This window comes from Neolamprologus brichardi, chromosome 1 (genome assembly GCF_056152115.1).
Source record: "Neolamprologus brichardi isolate AB-2024 chromosome 1, ASM5615211v1, whole genome shotgun sequence".
Classification (NCBI taxonomy): domain Eukaryota; kingdom Metazoa; phylum Chordata; class Actinopteri; order Cichliformes; family Cichlidae; genus Neolamprologus; species Neolamprologus brichardi.
Window position 1 is genome coordinate 24,008,098 of NC_142104.1, and position 23,496 is coordinate 24,031,593.

At 42.1% G+C, this 23,496-nt stretch overlaps 1 protein-coding gene across 2 annotated transcripts in view; it reads left to right on the forward strand.

Annotated features, from left to right (window-relative positions):
* Window positions 1-23,496, forward strand: part of rasa3 (RAS p21 protein activator 3) — a 39,678-nt gene continuing 16,182 nt past the window's right edge. For both annotated transcript variants that reach the window (XM_035905339.2, XM_006780341.3), the window contains exons 1-5: window positions 1-207; window positions 14,447-14,564; window positions 16,319-16,422; window positions 18,332-18,426; window positions 21,391-21,467. In XM_035905339.2, coding sequence (XP_035761232.1) covers window positions 153-207; window positions 14,447-14,564; window positions 16,319-16,422; window positions 18,332-18,426; window positions 21,391-21,467 — 449 coding nt within the window. In that variant the 5' untranslated portion in view covers window positions 1-152. The remainder of the gene's footprint in view (window positions 208-14,446; window positions 14,565-16,318; window positions 16,423-18,331; window positions 18,427-21,390; window positions 21,468-23,496) is intronic.

Here is a 23,496-nt window from a genome sequence, read left to right on the forward strand (position 1 = left end):
TGAGCCAGCCAGCAGCCGGAGCGCGATAGCCGCCTGGGGAGCATAGATGTGCAAAACCCCTGGAATATCCGTGCGCTGGAGAGGCCAGAACCGACCACCGTGGAGGACCGTCTTCATTTAGTCGTCATAAAGGAAAGTGCCACGGCGAAAGCATGGCGGTAGAAGAGGAAGGTCTCCGGGTTTTCCAGAGCGTTAAAATAAAAATAGGTAAGAGAAAAAAAAAATCCCTACCCCCAGCCTGAGCGCCTCAATGGATGGCCCCGTATTCACGGGTGAAGCAGGCAGTCAGTGAGGGGCTGGAGGCTGGAGGGACTCGGATCTGTGTTGTTCAGCCTGGTATTGTAATTCAAATCACACGCTTTTTCCTCCCAGCGCACAGACTAATTACAAAAATGAAAATGTTAAGGGGGGAAATGTTCCATAGATCCAAAGCTTTGGGGGATATTGTGGGAATTTGGCAGCTGGCATTTGGACCCAGATCATGTGCGTTTGATAGAAGTCTCCACATGCGGACTTGAACCGATTAGAAGCAAGCTGTGTGGCTACACACCAAACATCCGGCTGTTTTTATTATTATTATTGTTATTATTAATAATAGTATTATGTATCTCAGATAAAGTAAGCCTTGATTTCGTCTAAGCTGCAGCCGGCCAGTCATGTTGTTGCACCCCTCCTCCCCTTATCCCTGCTTTCTCTGCACTCGCCCCCTTCCAAAAAGCTTTATGCATGACTGTCTAGCTATTGATTGTTAGCCCAGATTTCTATATTTAGAATTGTAGCTAGTCTCCAGTGGGTAACCCCGGTTTCTAGGAGGTATGTGGTGCATGCATATCTTGTGAATGGAGCCATGAGGACTCGTGCAGTGGGTGCTTTATTGAAGAAGACAGTATCCTAATGCAATTGTCTAACTGTAATATAGTAGTAACTGCATGTAAGCCCGCATATATCAAGCGCAAAAATTGATAATACCGGCTATAACAACAGGACTGTTGAGAGCTTTCCATGCTTTCATTTTTATTACTCTTTAATTGTTTGTGCAAAACAGTCTTATATGTGTACTCGCTCTTTTTTGTTGTTGTTAATGAATCTGTGGGACTGTTGCTAACTTTGGAAAATACTTAAACAATAAACTGGATTTGCAAAGCAAGTTTTGAATACACGTTTCAGGTGTCATCAGAGGGAACACTGTGACGTTTTTTTTGCGAGGGGAAGTGGTCCAAAATGCCACAGCAGTCTGACCTGTTTGAGAGCATGTTCACATGTTTGCCTTTTTAACATCAAACCACAGGGAGCAGACAATCATTTCCTCTGTGTGCTCTAACTGTTATCACGGGTCCTTTTCACTGACATCTGGCACCCAGTTCATCCCGTCTGTGCTGTCCACTTTGTTTTGACTCCAAACATGCAACAGAAGGGATGAACAGGGATGAAGGAGGGGTGGGGGGGATAAAAATTTACAATAAACACACATACAAGCTGTGTGCCAGCCAGTATTTCTGGGCACAAAACTCTCCGGTTGTCAGCTTCTCAGTTGAAGTTAGGCTTTGTTTCCAAGCTTCTTACCTCCAGGTGAGTTCCCAGGAGAAAGTTGGAGAAAGAACCTGAGTCAAGTTTATGAAGTACTCCCAGTGAGATACTATGCTCAGACTCAAGGGAGAGTTGCAATATTTAAATTACTGTGGTCGCATTAGTTTGCTGCACTTTCTGAATGAGTGTTCAGCCGGCCAGCAGCTTTGAGTTCCTGTTCAGGAAAACCGAATGACTGGAGCAACTCTTCCCGTCACAGATGTCTTTCCTAGATATACGTCTGCTTACAGCTCATGCAAGAAAAAAAAGAAGTGGAGGACTCATATCCTTTAATTCAAGAAAAGAAAACTGTTACCAGTTAGAGTCCAGACCTGAATGTACCTTCAGTATTGAAAATAAATGCAGACACAGGACCGCTGTGAGTGTCATACACAAACATGTTGTATTTTATTACTGAAGAACTACTTAGGCATTAATATTAATGTGTAGTCAGCATTTCACTGTTAGCTGGTTTCATAAAAGCCAGTATAATATGAGCTTTCTTTTAGACTACCGATATTTATATATATATTTATATATATCCTGATATATCGGCCGATATTTTTCTTTTTTTTTCAGACACAAAGCAAAAACAGATTCTCCTAGATTTTGTTATGTATAGTTATTTTTTTTAAATATTTAAACTTTGCCTGACTCTCCTCAGATCAGCTGGTTGTTGTTTGTAGCATTCCAAAGTCAATTGTTCCTAACAGGGAAGTTGCAGAGCTCCCCCTGGTGGACAAACCACACTGTCACTGGTAACATAGTGAAGGGTGTTTCTCCTGGCTATTTTTTTTTAAACTTTTGTAAATGTTAGCACTGCTGCATAGACAAATATCGGATGATATTGATACACACTCGCTACACTCAAGGTTTTTTGACTGTTTGTTGGACATCTTGTTGGACTGGAAGTTACTGGATATTTTTTACAGTTTTCTGAAATATAATGTGTTTATTATGGATTTACATGTGCTGAGGTCCATTTACCCATGCCTTTTTATATACCAAACTGCTCTCTAAACCTTAATTGAGAAAATAAAGCAGAAATTTACACATAAAAATAATATTAGTTGGAAGTTGTATTACTTGCAAAATGTATTCCATCGGAGGTGTAAAGTGTATGTAATCTAAAGTGAAGCTGTGTTACCCTGTAAACTTTTGCCAGTGAGGCATGATTACTGACACTCATGAGGAACATTTACTGTGCGTTTTCATCACCTCTGAGCACTGACCCAATGTTTCCTTCGTCCTTTTTATTCTGTGTCATCAAACAGTGATGACAGTGGAGTTTATACTGTGTTGTTGCCTAGCAGCAGTCATACTTGCCATCAGTACGATTCCCATGGCGCTCTGCTCCCAGTAATGTCTGTGTAACGCTTGCATCACATTGTTTTCATCAAAGTCTTCTCCTTTGGCGTGAGAAGACATTTTGCTGATGACTCAGAGCTGAAAATTTGCCACATAGTTGAAGACCAGAGGCAGCGGGGGAGAAAGAAGGACTTATTATTGTCACGCTGTTCCAGGTGATGACTCGTCTCAGTTTCCTGGAGGAACACGCGAATGTCGGAAACTGAACGGGGCTACTGGGCCCGAGTCCGTACTGTCTGGGGAAAGGCAGGAAATAGGAAGCTGCCCCCAAATGTCTTCCTGATTGGCTGGACTAGACTACAAAAGAATTGTGTTTTTTCCTGCATGGCAACAAGCTAATACAAAGCAGATGTAGTGAGATGCAGAGAGAAAGGGACAGAGGTGGTGTCTCACGTACAGGAGCAGGCTGCGCTCCGTCTGTCGGCGGCTGTGTCTGTGTCGGCGCTCGGAGAGATGGGAACTCTCAGTGGCACAGCTGGAGTTGGGACTTTGCACTAATTAACAACAACATATGTGCATTTGGCCTCTCTGTTGCTGCTAGGAACATAATCTGACAAACACTGTGCAAAACACACTGAAACAATATCTGGGCTCAAATTACTGCGCGCGCCTTTGAAGAAATAAATAAGAATATAATCTTAAACCTTGCTGCGGGCATGTTAAGACATTACACGCTCGAACCCACAAAACTTAAAGGTCACTTGTATAGTTTTTAAACACTAGTGTCGCTCTAGAGCAAATTTTTGTTTATTTTCCTTTTTTTAATTTGTTCCATGCATCATGACCCAGAAACAAAGACGTTAACGTGCAGGCAGCGCACGTCGAGCTGAATGAACGTAAGAATGCACAAAAGCCGCGAAGAAGTAAACTTAGTGCCTCCAAAGATGGAAGTGAACCGCGATATGAAATATTGAAAATGTATTTTAAGAAAGGAGGTCAGTTAGACCTTGAAGTTGTTGAGGCTCAGGCATGACGTCTTCTTGTTTGTTTGTACTTTTGCCGTGTTTTTACACAGTGCAATTGGACCACCTACCGATTTGACTCATTTGGAAGTTTGCATTCCTGCGTACACCTCTGACAGCTTCATCAGGGAAAGTTATCAGCATAGCCAATAACAATTTATAATCTACACAATAAGTAAAGCGTTGGAAGAAGCTTATGCAAAAATACTCTGTAAGAAAATATGGAATAACAATCCTTAAAAGTGTGACAGTAGATTTTTTGTGGCTTTTTTTGAGCACTGCCAAAATTCTCCCTGAATGTGTGTTTTACAGGAACCTGTCGTGTAAGATGCAACAACACGCTGACATTCAGTAAGCTTTTAATAATGAAAATGGAGTTACCTACAAAGGACAAACAGAAAAAAAGGGACCGGGAGTCCCGGCTGAAGCAAACAAAAGAGGAAGAAACCCGTGAAGTTACACACAATGGGTCCCCTAAACAAACAAAACTGAAAACAGTAGCGCCGGTAACTCCCAACTCAACCTATAGCTGACAAACAAAGCTGTAAAAGCAGCAGAAAAAAAACCAGCCGGTGCGGATGGAGGTGAGGCGGAAGGAACGAACGCCCGAAACGCCAGTTGGCAACGTTTTTATTCGTCGGCGAGCCTTCAGCAACCAATCAGCGCTAAGAATAAATCAGACAATTGAGAGAGCAGGTTAACTAGAGTGACAATAAAAACACAACAAGATGATTACTCGACCACCACGCCGGGGTCAGTCATTAACGGTTATGTGGAGCTAGTTCCCATCACCTGATAAATATCTGTCTCCTCAGCTGTTCAGTGCTCCCTGTACTCATCAGCTAATACTAATTTGCATGCTTATCAGTGCTGGGTGGGTTATGGGGTGTATAGAATTAGCTGAAAACCACCAAGACGTTGCTAATAGCACTGAACCAAAACACAAAAATGCTTCTTGGGGGTTACAGTAAGTATTTAGGTCACATACATGGTGCATGGTTTGCAAATGCACCCACTTTACAGCCCACTTTAATCTTAAGTAGGCTGAACCAGGGAACCTCCCCTTTCTGTCACTGTACAGTTACTGTACTGTACATATTTAATCCCTTTTTCCTTATAATTAATAAAGAAAAAGAAACAGAGTTATATCAGTATGTCATTTTTAAATAAATGAAAGTAATCTGTCAGCTCGACCCTTTTGGGCTTGAATTGTAAGAAATAAAAGTGTAAAAGATTTTTTTACTGCAGAACTATTGTAAAAATTTCTAAAGTACACTGTGAAATAACAGGAACTACACTGTCATTTATCTGTTTATCTAATAATTAATTACTTTGGTGTAGTATGGCCATGGGAGAGGTCTTTATCAGTCGGAGAAGCTGTAAAAGTGTAAAAGCTATGCCCTCCTTCACATTTTCCAAAGCAGTCCAGCATCCTGGAATGGAGTCTTTTCCGGGCCGATTCTGGCCCTCGGGCCTTACGTTAGACATCCCTGGTTTAAACCCTTTCACCCAGTCATTGGCTGATTGTGTCATAGTGCAAGTCACCGGTTTGGTCTGGAATCGGTTCTCCGCATAAGCTGCGCACCCTGAACTGTTTTCATAGGCTTCATGTTGGTTGGCACAGCACTGTTGTGTTACTGCTTAATGGTGCCGTAACAATACAAGTGTGATTTTTGGAAGAAGTGGGAAAAAGAACATAGTGAAAGAAACTGCACGGAGTCTGGAAGAGAAAAAGCAGTGGCGGTCCAGGAAACAGGAGTGCGCGGCTGACTTCAACAGGCTCAGGCTGGGAGGGAGAATTTGGTTGGGAGTGACAGAGCGTCCCTCCCCTCCCTTCGCTTTGCCTTTCTCTTGATAGGTGGCCAACAGAGTTTCCCAAACTTCATACTGTCCAGACTGAATAGGAGATGCGGAGTGACGGGTGGCTGCGTGAGGAAGGGAGGGGTCAGAAACAGTTCATGTGCGTGCAGCGTTGAAATCTGATTTAGTTTAATGGAAGTAACAAGATCAGTTTGGTGCTGTTATTACATGATATTCATCTACAGTAGATGCTTAATACACTGCATAAGCACAGTCCACCATTTTGTCCTAGAAGGTGAGGTGTGTTGGAAAAAAGTTTGCTGCTGTAAACGTGTGTGTTGACCTGTTCAGATGCAGACAGCGTAGGTGGCTTCAGGCTGGTGGAATAATCCGGTTTGTAATGTGTCCTCCATGGGAAAACAGAACGGGGAATAACGTGGAAGTATTGCCATAGGCCCCGCATGCAGGGTCAGCACGGGTAAATAGAGGTCTGGAGAGCACGGCTCCTCCCGCGTGTCCTTCAGATGCCTCGTGGAACTGGAAGATGTCTACCAACTAGCAGTGACTTAAGCGTGAAAGCGTTTAGTGGACAGAGAAACTCCCGTGTCACAGAGTGTCAGCAGACGTTACCGCGTTGGTCCTCTTGTCACGACTTTCATGTGAAGTTGAACTTGTGTGGCAGGCGTCTGCACACACGCTGATTAAATCTGGTTTTGCAACAGCGTTTTCCTCCTCTGGCAACACCGGCAATGTCAACTTGCCACATGCGGGGACGTACACCCAACTCGCTCTCCCTTCCTGTGCTTGCAAAAGATAACGTATCTTTGTGTTTGCCAAGCCTGTTTGTGAGTCTGCGTGTGTGGAAAAATAACGGGGTGGGAGGGTAAGAGCTCGTTTTACACCGTTTAATTGCTTTTTTTCTAGAAGTCATAAAAACAAACACAGAGATTTCTAAGAATTATGTGAACGGATAAAAAGCCCGGAGGCAGAGTTGAGGTTAAACTGACCAGAACGTAAAGGAAATAAAGAGCAGTGAAAGCAGCTCTCTGCAGCAGCTACACGCTGACGTGACACCGAATGAACGCACCAGGTCTCTGATCGGAGCTTAATTTAAGCCTAACTGTCCCTGCACAGTTGTGTGTGTGTGTGTGCATGTTTGTAGTTGTGTATTTTTGTTTCGCTCAAGTCAAGTTTTCCATTGAGACTTACGAATCTGTGTAACCATTAGCTCTGTGGAGCGGCAGAAAGAGATTGGGTTTGATCAGTAACTGAATCCTGGTTTATCACACAGTCTGTGCTGTGCAGCCTTTAACCATAAACTCCCTTTGTTTTCCATGCTGTTCCATGCATGCTCCTCCAGCAGCTGTTCTGGTTGGGTGGAAACTTCAGGATAAGACAGCTCAGCTGGTTTCATGGCAGGCAGCTTGTGATAAGCTGCAGTGTGTTTGAAAGCACATCGAAGCGTCTTTGCAAACCTAAAGAAGTGCAGTTCCTAGTGCGGTAGAGTTATCCAATGGACAGACAGTTCAATTCACACTAATTGTCTCATTCATGATTTAAACGTTCATTTCCACACCTATGATTCCTGGTTTGGAAATACTTATTTATCTTATACTGGGGTTTGGCGCAGCTCTTTAGTCCATCTGTCTGAAACAAGTACTCCCTGCCTTTAAGGCAGGCTTGTGATTGGCTGCCCCTCATAAATGGATGGTTCAGGGTGCACTTGGTGACAGTGTGAAAGAAAACTCCCTTTAAACAGGAAGAACTCTCTGACAGAACCGGGAATTCTCCGTTTTTCATTAGAACCACCTCATGTCTTCTCCTGATGTTACATAATAAACCCTATGATGCAAATATCTGTGTGGACCTCAGAGCCAACAGTTCGTGCGATCGAGTCTTTCTTGCAGAATACTTTTCTTTTTTTCGTAAAAGTCTGGATGTCCAGGTGACGTCGAGACATGAGCTCAACAGTGGCTCAACCTTAATTTAGGAGTTATTTTTCAACCATGACTGGATGTTGACAAAAGACGGCCAGCCGAGAGTTATTCATCGTCGATATCCCAGAGAATGTTATTTTAATGTTTTCACGCAGATAAAACAGAGCCATACATGTGGCTACAGCCGAGTGTGAAACAAGTGCATCGGTTATATGGTTTAGTGAAACTTTTGCATGAAACCCTCAGCCCACGTAGGCTTAAAAAGTGGCCGTTCTTATCTACCACACCCCTTGTAGCCTCCTCTACCTGAAGCTGATTCTTCAAGTGTGATTTCCATGCTTAGATGAAAGTAAATCTCTCTGCAGCAGTGGTGACTTATAACAGCCCCTCCTTTTGTAAAAACCTCAGAGTGGGTGAGGTTTCAGCAGCGCAAAGAAACTGGTGGGTCGGAAGCACGAGCACGAAACGGCTGTCTTAAAAGGTTAACAGGTTTTCACTGATTGTGAATTCAGGATGCCCTGGTGCAGGTTCGCAGCGGTAATTGTGGCTACCTGTTGTTGACTGTGTGGCTTATTTCTGACTGCACTGTAATCTGCTCCTGGGCCGTGTTTATTCTCTGAACTGGGCGTACTGATTAGTGCTCACCTTGGACGGTTATAGCTAAAGCACAGATGCAGTTTTAGAGAAGATTGCTTATTGTCTTTGTCACGCGTGAATAGGACTTTCAGGCTGCTGGACATCACATGAGGTCATTCTCCCAGTGTGCAGAATGACTTCACAGCTCAGGACCAGTTTGAGGTTAACTTTGAAAGACGCGGTCAGCATTGGAGTTGCGCCGTGCCAAGTGTTGGGCCTCGTTTGTGCCGAACTGTCCCACCCCCAACTGTTGCTTTAACCTCTGTCGTTGAAAGTGCAAAGTCATAGAGTGAGCATTTTTATAGTGCAAATTATTAATCAGATACTAAAAGTTGATTGGGAGATTAACTGATGCTAAAAATACATGTGGGCTGTGCTTCTGGTTTCAATGATAAAGCAATATTTCCTGCAAGAACAAAGTGCCAGCTTTGGAGATCCACCAAAAAGGCCTGCGTACGTGTGTGTGTGTGTGTGTGTGTGTGTGTGTGTGTGTGTGTGTGTGTGTGGGTGTGTGGGTGGGTGGGCGGGTGTAATGTTTTTATGTTTAGTCAGAAAAGACTGTAATGTCTTACAGTTTGATTTCAGTTCTCGTTTTGACTCTACCCAGAAGCATCAAAGGAACTGAGCGGAGACAGAGGGATAATATAAATGAGTTTCACTCTTTTCCATTCTCACGGTGTCTCTCTCCGTCTTACACACACGCACGCACACACACACACACACACACACACACACACACACACACTCTCAGGGGTAACTGGGTTGTTCGCCGCTTTTAAACTTCGCCTTGGATCCAGTTGAAATTCCTTTCTCCTCATCTCATTTCCTGTTGTCGCTCTCTCCAAAGCTAACCGCTCTCCAGTTTTCTATCTGGCTGACTTCTCTCTCTCTCTCTCTCTTTCTGCAGTCTTTCTCGTCTCTCCCCCTTGATTGAGTACACTGCTTGTATTTTTCTCAGTAACAACCCTCCACCCCCCCACCCTTCCTTTTCTTAAAGCCTGCGTTTCCCAGGCCTGCTACTTGAGCCCACGGCGACTCAAAGCATTCGCGCCTGTGTATCCTCGAATGTGTTCGTGTCAGAGGGGATTAGAATAACGAGGCGAGCGGTGCGTCTGTAACTGTACGCCACAGCGTGGCCGACTGAAACCGGTCGACAGAAGGAGAAAGCCGAACATTCGCTGCATCCATCGCATTGGCTTCGCCGGCTTCCGTTTCCTCATTTCTTCCGTTGTTTTTTTTTTTTCTTTCCTCTGCAGGGATGTAAGGTTTCTTTTTAAGTGTCTCATTCGGCTGTTCACTTTTCTCCTGTCATCTCAGCTCAGTGCCTCCCCCTGTTTTGCGTGCACACAGAAACACGTGCAAAGTGTGTGTGTTTGCTTGTTTTGCTCAGATACTAGGGCAGGATATTCTCCAAGGGCAGCTGCGGTGATGCTTGATGAAAAGAAAACAAAAACTGCTGTTGTTGTTGGTTTTCTTTTCATATTTTCTGCTTATTATGAATCGCGAGAGAACACACACACACACAGCTCTGGAGAAGTTGAAAAATGAACAGATGAAAAAAAAAGGAAGCAGCATGAGATGTAGGGAAAGTGAAATCAGGTTAAAGTTTATCTTGAAAGGGAAAACGAAAGCAGGCGTGAAAGACAAGTCCTGCACTGATAAAAACGCAAACAAAGGAGGCTTCAGACCAAAAGAGAAAAGGGATAAAAGGAAGAAAATGATAGGCAGGCTGAGACGGTGGATTACAGACTCTGGTTTTATAATAAAGTCTTTAATCTAACATGATGAATGGCAGGTTACTGAAGAGGCTTATCTTTTCTTTTGTAACAGGCTCACTCACTCGCCATCAAACATATACACACAAATATCTAAAAGTGGAGTTTGTATGCTCCACTCTCAGGCTGACAAACTCTCCTGGTCATCATCCAGATAAATAAAACGGTCCATCGCTTCTTCCTCTCCTGAACAGGAAACTGTCACACTGTACTTCTAATTGTGGTAAAGACAGATGGTTTGGCGTATTTACTACAGATCATGTCGTCTTTATAGAGCATACAATCATTTTCTGAGCATTGAGGCAGCAGCCAGTTTCATTTAGTTCCTCAGTAAAGCACAGCATGGAAACACTGTGATCCTTTATTGCAGCTGTCTTTATTTTAGCTTGTAAATTGCACAGTAACGCAGCTGGAAGCAGTAACTGTTCTGATGTGCTTACAGGCACTCGAGCACAGTGTATTCAGGCTGTTCAGTATGCAAGCTAGTCCAGGCCGAAGGTGGGAAATCAAGAAGATTCTTCTTCGATCTTGATTCTGATGTTGTGTGTTTGCTTGCTTGCACAGTGTTAAGTATCGAGATGTTGAAGTCGAATGACCGCTAATCATGAGATGCTAGGTTTGGACATTATAGGTATGACGGCGTAGGATCAAGTAATAAAAGCGCCAGTCACAAAGGGATAGAGACTGGTTCGCGACCATCTGACAAACAGTTGGGGAGTGTTTGCTGGAGGTTGGAGGAAGTTGCTCTGAAGTCGATTGCTCAAGCTCCTGCCACAGAGGCCTGGAGACTGGTCATTGTTCCCTGGCAACCACAGGGTGCTGGGTAAAAATGTGTATTTCCTATTGGGGAAAACCTCAGATTGCTTTGTTCACTAGTGGATTGTCGTGGTTGTCGTGTTTTTCATGGAAGACCATGAATGAGCCAAGACCCAGAACTGTAGTGAAACTGCCAGTTCACCTTCAAAGTAGAAGTTGTGCCTTGTGAAGCATGTTGGATTTTGCATCGAGGCACACCTTTTTACTTTGAACCAAGGTCTTCTCAGTTTCAGGTTTGCAACACAGTTTTTCAAATTATGCTACTGCTTGGCTAGTACTGAGCGTTTGTAGACAAGCCGGCATCTTCCATGTAAACTTTTTCCCAGAGACTGGTGGTTGTATCATGTTTAATGTGACAGGCTGCTCCTCAGGAATGTGTAGGCGCTACTAATGAATCAGGGTCTGGAAAATGAAGCCAATGTGCAGGTAGCTAAGCTTGCAAATCCTAGAATCACACCTTTAGACTGGCTCCAACTTTCATTGGAGTATTACCAAAGTGAAGCTAGTAAGCTTAGTAAGCTAGCTAGCTAGCTAAAGTGCGTCGAAAACAGTCTTTTATACCAACATAAAAGGATGTGCGTTTTCACACTAAAATATTATTAACTCACTTTTGGTGCCAGCTTCAGATGGCTGTCTGAGGAACACTTCGAACTTGCCTTCATTTAATTAAATTCAGTTCAATTTAGTTTTAGTTATATAGCGCCAAATCACAACAGCTGCATTTAGAGGCTTCAATAATCACCAGACCTGAATATGTGCAGGAGATACGACACATTGGCAGTCGTAGAACTATATTCTTTATGTTGAACTCATAGGTGTCAACACCCCCATTATGCTGTTTCTAATTTGCATGAACATTAAACTCTATTAAATAACTTGAACGCACAAATGATTAAGTTTTGTGTTTTTACCTAATGTTCCCAGATTGTCTACATATACAGTCCACATATTACATATAGCTTCAAACCATCATTTCAATCTTTCAACCCACAATCAGATTCAAGAGGTTTCGGCAGCTTCTGTCCAGAAAGACCATAAATAGTTGAAAGTGGATGATATATCTTTGCTGGTTTAGCTGCTGTGGGACGATTTCAGTTCTCCACTTACTGCATCATTTTGATTAAAATGGTTGTTACCCACCATCTAGCGCTGGAAAGACGCACTGTTAGATGACTTTGCACAGTCTGTTTACAAAGTGCAACACTTAGATACTGCAAAAACATGCAATTTGGGCTGAGTAGTGTCACCAAAATCATTTTGCACATCCTGTTGGTTATTGTGGGAACTTAAAAATAAAAATAAAAAACTTTCCCCTGTTTATATTGAGTCATCTATGTAACTTTTGGAGACATCTATGTAAAGTTACTAACTTTACTGTAAAAAACAACAACACTTTTTACAAGCTACTTGTAAGACCTCATGATTTGAAACTTTTAACCCCTTGAACTATCTCAAGACTGATTTAAAAAAAAAAATAGATTTAATCTGCGCTGGTTTTGTTTTTGTTTTTGTTTTTACTAAGTTGAGTCATTAAACACATTTGCACGCTTTAAGCACTCTCACTGGGAACGCTGTGGTAATCCCATGATGTTTCTGGTCACCAGGATGAGTGCAATCTGCAATCTTGCAGTTCGTGAATGAAAGCAGGTGGAAAACGGAGATTGGAGGGAATTCGGGTGCTCGGGGTGAATGAGGAGGATTACGGGACGGTGATAAAGTAAATATGAGAAAATAAATGAGAGCTGCAGAAGCAAGGGAGCTCTAATGACAGTAGGAAGTAAAGGGATAAAGACAGAGATGAGAGGCGGTTACATCATCTTGAAAGGCAGATGGAGCTGTATAGTTTGCATCAATACATCAAAGCGGTGCCACGTGTGTCCTGTTCCAGAGCTCAGGTGTCGTCTTAATTTGTGAATGAATGTTGTTATTGTGAATTGTTGAGTAACGATTCATGCAGTGCACGAATCAGCCTCCAGAGAAGCAGTCATAACACCGTGTTGTATTACAGACCCCACAGGGTGCACTTCACCGTCTTTGTTTGTCTCAGCGAGGGTTTAAGGTTTATCCAGCGTCACGGACTGAAGGTGGAGGCACCAGATCGTATCTTGCTTGCAGCTGGCTGCTTGCCTGCTAACTATTTTACAAAAAACGAGTGGGAGTAACAACAGCGCATTGTGAAAACGCTCAAAGGACACGTCTTGTGTTTTGCATTGTCAGCAAATCATTGATGTGACTGATTGTTTTGAATTTTCCTTGTGGGATTCGTTGAAGGAAATGTGGAACATCTTGCCCCACCTTCCTGGTTCTGTGATAAGATGCGGTTATCGGGAAATCTTGATTATATAATGCCAGCAGGGGAATTATGTTTTAGTATTTATGGTAGGGCTGATTGAGAGGAACTTTAGTGGGGCTGCTGCATTAATGTGCAGCCATACTGAGAAACAGGAAAAATAACTTGAAGATAGCCATCTGGTTTGCAGTTTCACGCCCGGCTATTTGGTGTCAAATGTCAACTCTCTCCCCTCCCCCCTAGGGTCAGCCGCAGGGTCGGAAACCCGGCAGTGGAGATTTCTGGCTTAGTATCTCTGATGTGTTTCCTGGTGCAGTAAGAGTAATCAAAGTTTATATTGTTATGTATCATATGATAAGGCAGTGGTTCTTAACGTGTGGATTCACTCCCAAGATCAATACAAAGTGACGCAGGATGATGGAGGAGTTCCTCATCGGGGCTTTAGAAATCTTTCATAGGATCCTCTTTAAAGGATAAAAACATAAGGAGACATGCTAAATATGAGGTAAGGCAGAAATGTGGATAAAGAGAAGTACTGCCTTAAAGAGAAAGTGTCAATTTATCAAATAGCATCACCCGCCCTTTAAACTCATGCTTCTTACTGTGAAGACGTTTTAAAGCCAGAAATAACAGAGCAGCGTATGCTAGCAGTGTCAGATAACCACACAGACAATGAAGCGTTACTCAAGCAGACGTTCACAATGATGGTTAACACTGTGAGTCCCCCCCCAGGGTAAAGAGGGTAATGGCTAAAGTGGATGCACGTCTTCATAAATGAGAATAAATTGGCCCTGCGGGACCAGAGTACCACCTCTCCGGTTTGTGTGTTTGTGTGTCTCGGTGGGTGGCTGGATCACATTTTTGTTAAAGGGAGTGCTGACACACATGTTTGACATACAGGAAGTGTCCCACGCAGATTCATTCATTCACAGATGTTACATCACAGACACAGGCACGCTCGCGGACACGGCGTTCACGGGTCGCACTTTGTTTTCTGAGGCCACGGTTTTATATATCTGCACATAAAAACAGCCGCCCTGGCAGAGCTAAGCTCATTATACATGGTGTTGGATGTGGTTAGGTAATGACAATGAGAGTGCGCGTTGGGACACTGTACCAGCTCTGGACCCCTCCTCCCTCCTTCATACACTCATCTCTAAAACAACAAACTTTACATAATGTTTTTTTTTTTTTTAATGCTTTCCTAGTTCTTTAATAAATAATGACCTGTAGCCTGAATAAACACATTGTTTTTTTCCTACTTAATATGCTTCCTTTGTTCTTTTCATTGTGCAGGAGAAGCAAAAAACATCCCTCCGTACCCGGGGCCAAACAAGATGAGGGACTGTTACTGCACAGTCAACCTGGACCAAGAGGAAGTCTTCAGGACCAAGATTGTGGAGAAGTCACTTTGGTACAGGCCCAGCTGTCTATTTTTCTGTCTTTTTAACTTTGCTTCTAATCTTTTTGGTGTGTAGTTACAGAAATATGCAGTTGCGACATTTAAATAATACCTAAAGGCAAAGTTGATCATGAATTTAAACAAAAAGAAGCACCAGAGTATTAAAAATGGCAGCTGGAAAGGGAAAACGATTGAGGTGTCTCACCTGATGTCAGCGTGTCCACCATAGTGGAGATGGTTCAAAGCCAACATGTTTTAAAAGGCACAACTTTTATTTTGAAGGCGAACCTCCTCCATTTCCAGGTTTGCTGCACAGTTTCACTACAGCTCCGAGAGTAGCTGTGCAGTGTCCATCACAAAAGAAATCACAAAAAATTTTAAGTCAGCCGTTCAGGAAATAACCATTTGTCCCTAGTGACAGTTGTTGCTGGTTGCAGACCAGTCTCCAGACCTGTGTGACTTGTTAACTTAAACCTATACTGTCACAATGACTGTTACATATCTAAAATATCAGACGTTTACATGGTTACATGTGGTTAGTGGTCACATGTCTGCAAAACCTCAGTACGGCCTAAAGATGTTTTGACATATATATGACCTATAGTTTGTTCTGGTCTCAACCAGTGGATGAGTTTGTAATCTGTAGCTTTTTCCTGTGGTTTGGTTTCTGTTCACGCAGAGAAAACTCCAAGCCAACCGAAACGCGTCACTAGAAACCATGTGAAAACATTCAGTCTGCTTATTGGCCAGATGCATCTAGGGCAGGAGAACAAGATAAAATATAGGAAAGATGTCCTAATATTTGTATTCCCATCTGAGTAGGATTACGGTTGTCACATCTTTGCATACGACCAACAGCAAGGGAGAAAATGAGCCATCTAAACAGACTAAACTGGTGTTCCTCAGATCAATAAACTACTATTATTTTCACTTTATGATATCTGCGCTGTTGCTCACACTTGAGGGAAAGCAGAGACTAAATCAATGGAGTCAAAATGTACTTAGCCCGCGAGGGCTTTATTTTCATTGTCTCATGTGATTCATTGACAAAATCAATCACTGCTGAACAAGGAAAGGAAAATAAATGTGGTTGTGATGTTTACACAGAGGGGAATGTACCCTTACCTTACCCCAACTAAGACACACCTGTTCAGACAACACTGAAAAATGCTTTGGACGCACGAATAGTTTGCAGATTAACCAACCAGTCCATCGATTAGCTCACTTTACACTTGACAGGCTGCTTTGTTACTTTCCAAACACAACAGCATGTATTTAATAGAATACATTACATTGAAATACTGCTATAGAAGTAAAAGTATTACCGTACTTTTAAATATGACGCTGTTTCCAGACAAAGATGAAATAAATGAATTAAAAGGCAGTTATTTGGTGTCGAAGATAATGTAGCACCACTTAAATGGCATGTTCACAACAGGCTGTAAAGGGGTACAGGGGTACTGAAACCCACTGCATTCACAATACCAAGAAAACCTTGCACACTGTCTTTCTCAGTATGACTTCTCTATCTAAACCAATAGTTTCTCATGATAATGAAAGATCCGATCATTTTTTCTTTGAATAATTCCAAAGCCTTTCATTGCATTCGTGACATGAATCTGCATTTTGCTATATCTCTTTGTCCAGAACATGTTGCAGACATGTGACCTGAATTTCTTCTCTCAACTTTCAAAATCTCGCCATCTGTGTTAGTCGTGCAGCTTGCTTTATCAGACTGATCACAGTTCCTCTCTTCTCTCCTGCAGTCCGTTCTACGGGGAGGACTTCTACTGCGAGATCCCACGTAGCTTCAGGCACCTCTCCTTTTACATTTTCGACAGGGATGTCTTCAGAAGGGACTCCAGTATCGGTGAGTAGGCAACTGCTCCTCTCGATAAAAAAACCTCACCGTTTCACCTCTCGCTACGGGCGTAACGATTCTGAAACCAAGGCAAAATTCTGTAGTGTGAAACTCACCCCACCCACCCACCCTTTGCTTCAACTGTCGAGCTCTCTGTCCTCTGTCCCAGAGCAGGCATGCTGAGACAAACCTCAGTGCAGCAGCTCAGTGTATAAGTGTAAACACAGACAAACAAGTTATATGTTGCGTGGGGGGCCATGGTAAATATACTCACCACAGGTTTTTACTGTTCTTACTCAAACCTCCCACTGTTTTTAGGCATTGTCCTGTGATTGGATGGTGAATTGTTAGCCGTATCAGAGTAGGCGCTTCCATCGTAGGCAGGCAGAGCCAGATAAGTGACAGAGTCACAACTCTTGATTTTTACAGGTTTAAATAAACAAAAACAGCTGCATGAGAGCATAATGCAGAACGATGCAAGCATGGCGGTGGTGTCATTATTGTTTTGGCAAGGAAGTTCATTTAGGATGCACGCACCTGGTGAAACCATTCATTTGTGCTGAGGGCGTAAAATCAAAAGTAGTACCTTAGTGAAGGTCACAGCTGACATTTAGCTGACTTAACCTTTTTCCATGCTCAGCACATCAGCTGTTAAATGAAAGGGAAACAGCCAGTCAGAGCGGAATAAGAGCGTCCCTCCCACTGATCCAGTCCAGCACCTACCGCAGACTCAACCACGCTTCACTTCCTGTGTTTTGATTTGCAATTGTGGGCGACTGGTCTCTCATACTTATTTCTACAGAACCATCAATAGGTACCAGTGTCTGTCTCCATGGCAACGTACAGACTCATTGATGTTTCATTGATGTTTTTCCCACGATCCAGGATCTCTCTGTTCTGGGTTGGGAGACCTTTTCAAACACCATCAATTACAGCAACAGCTAAGGATGCATTATTTCCTTTTTTAAAATGTTTTTTTTTTCTCCCCAAAACCTCTCATCTGAGGTTGGCAGTTTGGATTTTGTGGTGAAACATCAGAATAACTTGTACTGACATTCAGTTGTTGAACTGATGTTCTTGGAATTTGCACTTGTATGGAAATTACTCCAAGAGACCTTCCCAACTTGTGTAAATCTTGAGTTCTCCTTAGATCTTCACTGAGTTCCTTGGACATTTCCGTTGTTCTCAGTATTGATCAATCCAATGAGTGCTGTCAAACAAATCCTTTATTGCTGGCAAAGACAAACTACCAGCTAAAGTAAAACATGATCATTACAGTTCAAACAAATCATTAAAAGCCCCCAAATTATCGTGAAACATTGATGTCCACGATTACGGTATGTAAACTTGCGACCACAACTGCTTATATATATATATATGTATATACACCATCATATATGTATATGTGTATCTGTATAGTGGGTATGACTGCTTTATCGCAGAACAATGTTTTGGCTACAAATACGTGTCAAAGGTGTGTGTTTGTTTGTGTGGGCGGATGTTTCTATCATTGGGTGTGTCAGTGTGTACTGGTGGGTTTGGATGTGCAGCGTGGGTGTGTGTGAGGTCTCAAGCACCACACACACAAATGGAAAAATTTATCTGTGTGTGGGTATGTGTGTTAATGTCTGTGGGTGTTGCAAACCCCTGCTCTGACTGATTTCAGAAAAGAAATGACAGGGGTCATTTTCAGGGTACCGAAATGCACGTTGTTGTATTTCTGTGTCAGGTGACTGTGTGCATTAAAAAGCAATTGGCATGTGGTTTTACAGTACATGAGCATACATGTAAGTATTTGTGTAAGAGTTTGTCAAGCATTCACGATCTACGTCACACTGAAGTACGCAGGCTTTTTGGGATGCATGAAGTGAGTTGTGTTTTTCAGCTCATTTATCTTTGTGTGCTAACATGTGCGTAGGCAAGGTTGCTGTGAAGAAAGAGGACCTGCAGAAATATCACGGGAAAGACACCTGGTTCCAGCTACAACCTGTCAGCGCTGACTCAGAGGTGCAGGTCAGTACAAAGACACGGAGTACTTTCATAACAAAACTAAGTGTGCACTTTTCATCTCTTCCTCTCTTTTTGTACAATCTCTAGTTGTTGTTTTTTCTACAGAGTTAAAGGGTTTTCATATCTCCCCTAAAAATTTGTACAGTTAAAATTGAAAGCTGGCATTTAATACTTTTAATGTCAGTCAACATTCAAAGCAAACCTAAACCATAAATCATCACTGGTAAGAGAAACCCTTTATTTGGGTCAGTCTTATAATAGCATTTCTAATTTCTCCACTTAATGCAAATTTAACAGTTCACAGCATTAATCCCATCACACAGCTGCACAGTCATGTTCCCCTTTTTTCCCCGTACACTGATAAGCTTCTTTGAAAATTTTCACAAAAAAACATCTTACAGTTAAACATAGTGTAAAAAAAGACATTGTATTAGATTATTGTAAGCCCACATTGCTTCATTATGACCCTCCTTTTATTTGTTGGTGCCACTGTTGTTTTGACGTGAGTTTATTCCTTTTGATTTTTAATATAAACTAAATACTTGGTGGCAAACACATTTTCAGGTAAAAGCTTAAAGTCTCAAAGTCTTAAAATTTTAACCCAGCACATGAAAGATCCCCAATTCGAGACCAGGTATAGACACAAATCTCTGGTAGGGTTGGATCAGGAAAAGGGATCTGGTGTAAAAAATCTGACAAATCAAATATGTAGTTCCTGCTGCTGTGGCGACCGCCCCTGTGAATAACAGAGCGCCTGAAAGAAAAGGCTAGCTGACATTAGCTAGTACTTAAGCACTAGCCTTCAATACTGAATACTAGGCTAAGGTCACCTTCTCAACCAGGTGCGCCACAGTGGTACCCCAGCTAATGTTAGCTAACTTTCGCTAACAATACCTCAAGCTAAACTTAGCAAACATGAACTTACATTACTTACCAGTCTTCATTTTATGTGTTGATAGCTATAGTAGTGCCCCAGCTAATGGTAGCTAACTTTATCTAACACTAGCTGAAGTTTTTTAACATTAGCTGACATTTTCAAACATTAGCCTTCAGTACATGGGTCACCTGATCAACCGGGTGAGCTATAGTGACGCTTCAGCTAATATTAGCTGCCTTTAGCCAACATTAGCAGACACTAGTTTTTGATACATGGGTTGCCTGTGAGCTATAGTGGCAAACACTAGCTTAGGTCTGTCCTTAATCTAATATTAATTAGGGTACCTAATATTAAGAACTTGTGTCACTTTACTTATTCATACAGTAAATCCTCTTTTAATAAGCTCTTTTGTTTAAGGGAAAAGGGCCCTGCTCAAAAATCATACTCCTGAAGGTAAGGTACTAAACAGCACTGTTTTGGTACGGAAATACAAGTGTTTTAAATGTACTCATATCAAAACATTTTAAATATTACACCTTCCCTCCACCATGTATAGATGTAGTGCATCTGTGTGTTCGTGTCTGAATTGGGGCAGAACCCAAACAAACAGACTGTGTGTGCACCTGAAACATTTGAGACTGGAGGGTCAAAGTCACCTGTGTCTCTGTGTCTACATAAAAAACATTTGTTCACCTGTAAGAGTTAACGTGCAGCTTTTATAATATTACTCTATGCTCTCTATTTGCCATGAATGAATGAAATTAATGGCTAAATGTCAGCTGATTGACAGATGTGAGAGCTTATGTTTGGACTGCAGGTTTTTGTTTTCATTGACTCATCTTGTATGACAAAGATAAAAGAAGTGTTTGCGGGAAGATTAAAGGACAGCGCTGGGTGAAAGAGTCGTTTTAATGTTCAGTGTAGCACTGTTTGCAGTCTCTGTTACCACTTATGTGTCTGTCAGTTGCTTTGTCCTCTTTCCCCTCGCTCACAGCCAGTCGCGGCAGATGACTGCCCCTCTTTGAGCTTGGTTCTGCTGGAGGTTACTTCCTGTTAAAAGGGAGTTTTTCCTTCCCACATTTACCAAGGGCTTGCTCGCAGAGGGGTTGTGTGATTGTTGGGGTTTCTTTCGTTTTAATATTGTAGGGTCTTTACCTTGTTGTTATGATATGTACAGATTTCATTTTATAGCACTTGTCCACCATACTTATTTATTACATGTGCAGTATTCTCTACTATTCACTATTCAGCAGTGTCACTCACCCACACACATGCACACACAGAGTGTGAGACACAGTGAACAGTGAACAGTAACATCTGCAGACAGATGGGTGTGTGTAGCCCTAGAGCAGGGGTCTGAAACAGAGAGACATTCATGCGAGGAGCCGGGGAGAGGAAGGATGTGTGAGAGAACGAGACAAGAGAGAGAAAAGTGAATGTGATGGATCAGATGAAGTAGGAAGATAGAGTGTCTCTCTTCTCTTTTCAATAGAGGACACATTGTTTTGCCTGTGTGCACATGTGTGTGTAAAGTGTGCGTGTGTTTGTTCTCTCAGCTTGAATCGCGCAGAAAGAGCCAACGCCTGTAGGTTTGCATACTGATGCTGTTAATTAATGGAGTTTTTCTAGACAGCTGCATCGCTGCACTGTCATCATGTCATTAATCCAATCACTTCAGAGGAAGAATAACTTCAGCATGATGTTCAGGCTCAGCTATTTTCACAGTGTCTCTGTTACTGAAGGAATTCCACTTGTTCATGATTGTGTGTTTTTGTTTTGTGTGGGGATTTATTAGAGATAAATTACTCCGTATTTCTGTGTGTGTTGAATGAAACTCCCTCTCCATGGATCGGTCCTATTCTGAGAAACTGTTTCACGCCTTAGATAAGATTGAGTAACACCAAGTTTGCACCAGATCGCATGGCGGTTTCAGTTTCAGATTTAGCAGAAATTTGTCTTGTGACACAAACCAGCTGTATTTCCTGTACACACATCAGGGTAAAAATCTGCAGCAGGCTGAATTTTATGCTGTGTTCTCAGTGGACAAACAATGGGCTAATAACAGGTGTCTCTGTTTTTGTGTCATGCAGGGAAAAGTGCACCTGGAGCTTCGTCTGAGTGAAGTCATCACGGACAGTGGCGTCATCAGCCATAAACTGGCCACACGGTGAGGCCACTCATACACGCAAACACGTAAACACGCAAAAATGCGTATATTTAATGTACATTTTTTACCCGCATTGCCATACCATCTTTCTTTGTACCACTATGGTGCTAACAGGCGGTGACACTTTTTTTTGTACATGGCCTTTTGTTGTTTGAAAATGTGACTGTATTCACATGTGACTGGTAAACCTAAGCGATGAATAATGATAATTGTGCTCATGGATGAATTATTACGCTTACGACTGTGTGCGCTTGTTGGTTTTTCAGCCTTTGTAGCGTGTAGCAGTACAGGCTGATGACGAGCCAGCGTGGCTCTGTTCCCAGAGCACATCGTGGGTAAGGAGCTTAGAGTGGAAAGCAGCGGGTCATCTAGTCAGATTTCTCTAGAAAGACACGTGTACGGCAGAGACGGGGAGAGCCTCGTCCATTAAGCAAAAAAGTCTTAGCCGTTATTAATTTACAGTTAAAGTGTTGTAAACTGGAGACCCAGCTTCATTCACGTCTTCAGAGTTGAGTCCCGTGTGGGTTTTTTTTACTAAGAGTTACATTTTAAGCACGTTGTTGTCTTGTGTAGTTTTTGTTTGATGCTACACACAGGGGGCTTTTTTAAAGGCGAGTGCATAGCTAGTTTCAGTTTCCATAAATCACAAAGACACAGATGATGGTTACATCAATTTAAACCCCCTTCCCATCTCTCAAAGGGAAAAACATGACATGCTGGCAGATGTTAGTACTCATTTTACAGCAGAATACCTCAAACACAAAGTCAGATATGTTTCTGATTGAACTCCACACCCCCCAAGGGTTTAAGACTACAACTATGAAGTAAGTGTGTAGCCTGCTGATTTATACTGAACAAATTCCTCGATTCAAGTGGTGTTTAAACTATTTAGAAACCGCTATCACCCAAAAAAAGAAGCAGAAGCAGCAGGCTGTATTACGTTTTATTAAAATTACTGCAAAAGTATAAACAAAATAAGAAGAAGGCTTCAAAGTTTTTAGTCTTATTACTTTAGAGTATTCCCAGAGTTAAGATCTCTTCTTATCTTGTCTGAATTTATATGAAGTCGACAGAGTGGCTCCATAGCCCTGAGTTTGATTCTAGGGGACACAAATCCCTTGGGAATTGTATCAGGAAGGACATAGTGTGTAAAAATGTAACAGTGGCAAGTCCTTGTGAATAAGGGAGAGCTGAAAGCTGAAAGTAGGATATAAAAACAGACATAGCCACCATGACATCGTGCATTGGTTTCTGAACTCTGCATTTTAATGCCTCAGTGTCAGCATGTTAATTTTGTGTACTTTTTTAATAACTAGAGGTCGGTGAGTTGACGTATAAGCTAGTAAAAACAAGCTTGTTTGGTAAGCTGTGTCTGTACACTCTGCAGGTCTGTTTCACAGAAACAGATACCAGCTAATTAATGCAAAGCCAGAACCAACCTCACAACATGTCATAATTAGCTACACCGCAAACCATATCATTTGTCAGGTAATTTAATTATAAATGCTCCAAAAGGCACCAACACCACAAACCGAGAGGTCAAGCGTGACTGGAGTAACTGGAAGCTGCCTGTCAGTCAAACGGACTATGCCCTTAACTCTAAGACTTAACAGCTGTCTAGATAACAATATTTAGACTTGAGAGTAATAAGAATAAATTCCCACTGTATTTATGAGTGGGGAACATTTGCACAGAGACAATAAAATCGTTTTTTTGTGTTTTAATATCGGGCTATAAAAATGCATCTTAATACATGCTTAATACATACTATTAAGTATTGAGATACAAGTATATTAATGTAGAGTTGACATTTCAATGTGGGACTCAGCCTCAAGTGGCGATTAGAGGAACTGCAGTTTTTGACACTTCTTAGTCCCAGAGGTTATTGCTAGACTTAAAGGTACAGTGGGGAAAATCTCACCACTAGATGTCAGTAGATTGCAGATTCAGTTAACCAAATTCTGTTTTCTTACCCCACTTAATTCAAGTGCATAACCCTAGCTACGGTGGCCACTTGTAGGACAAACTT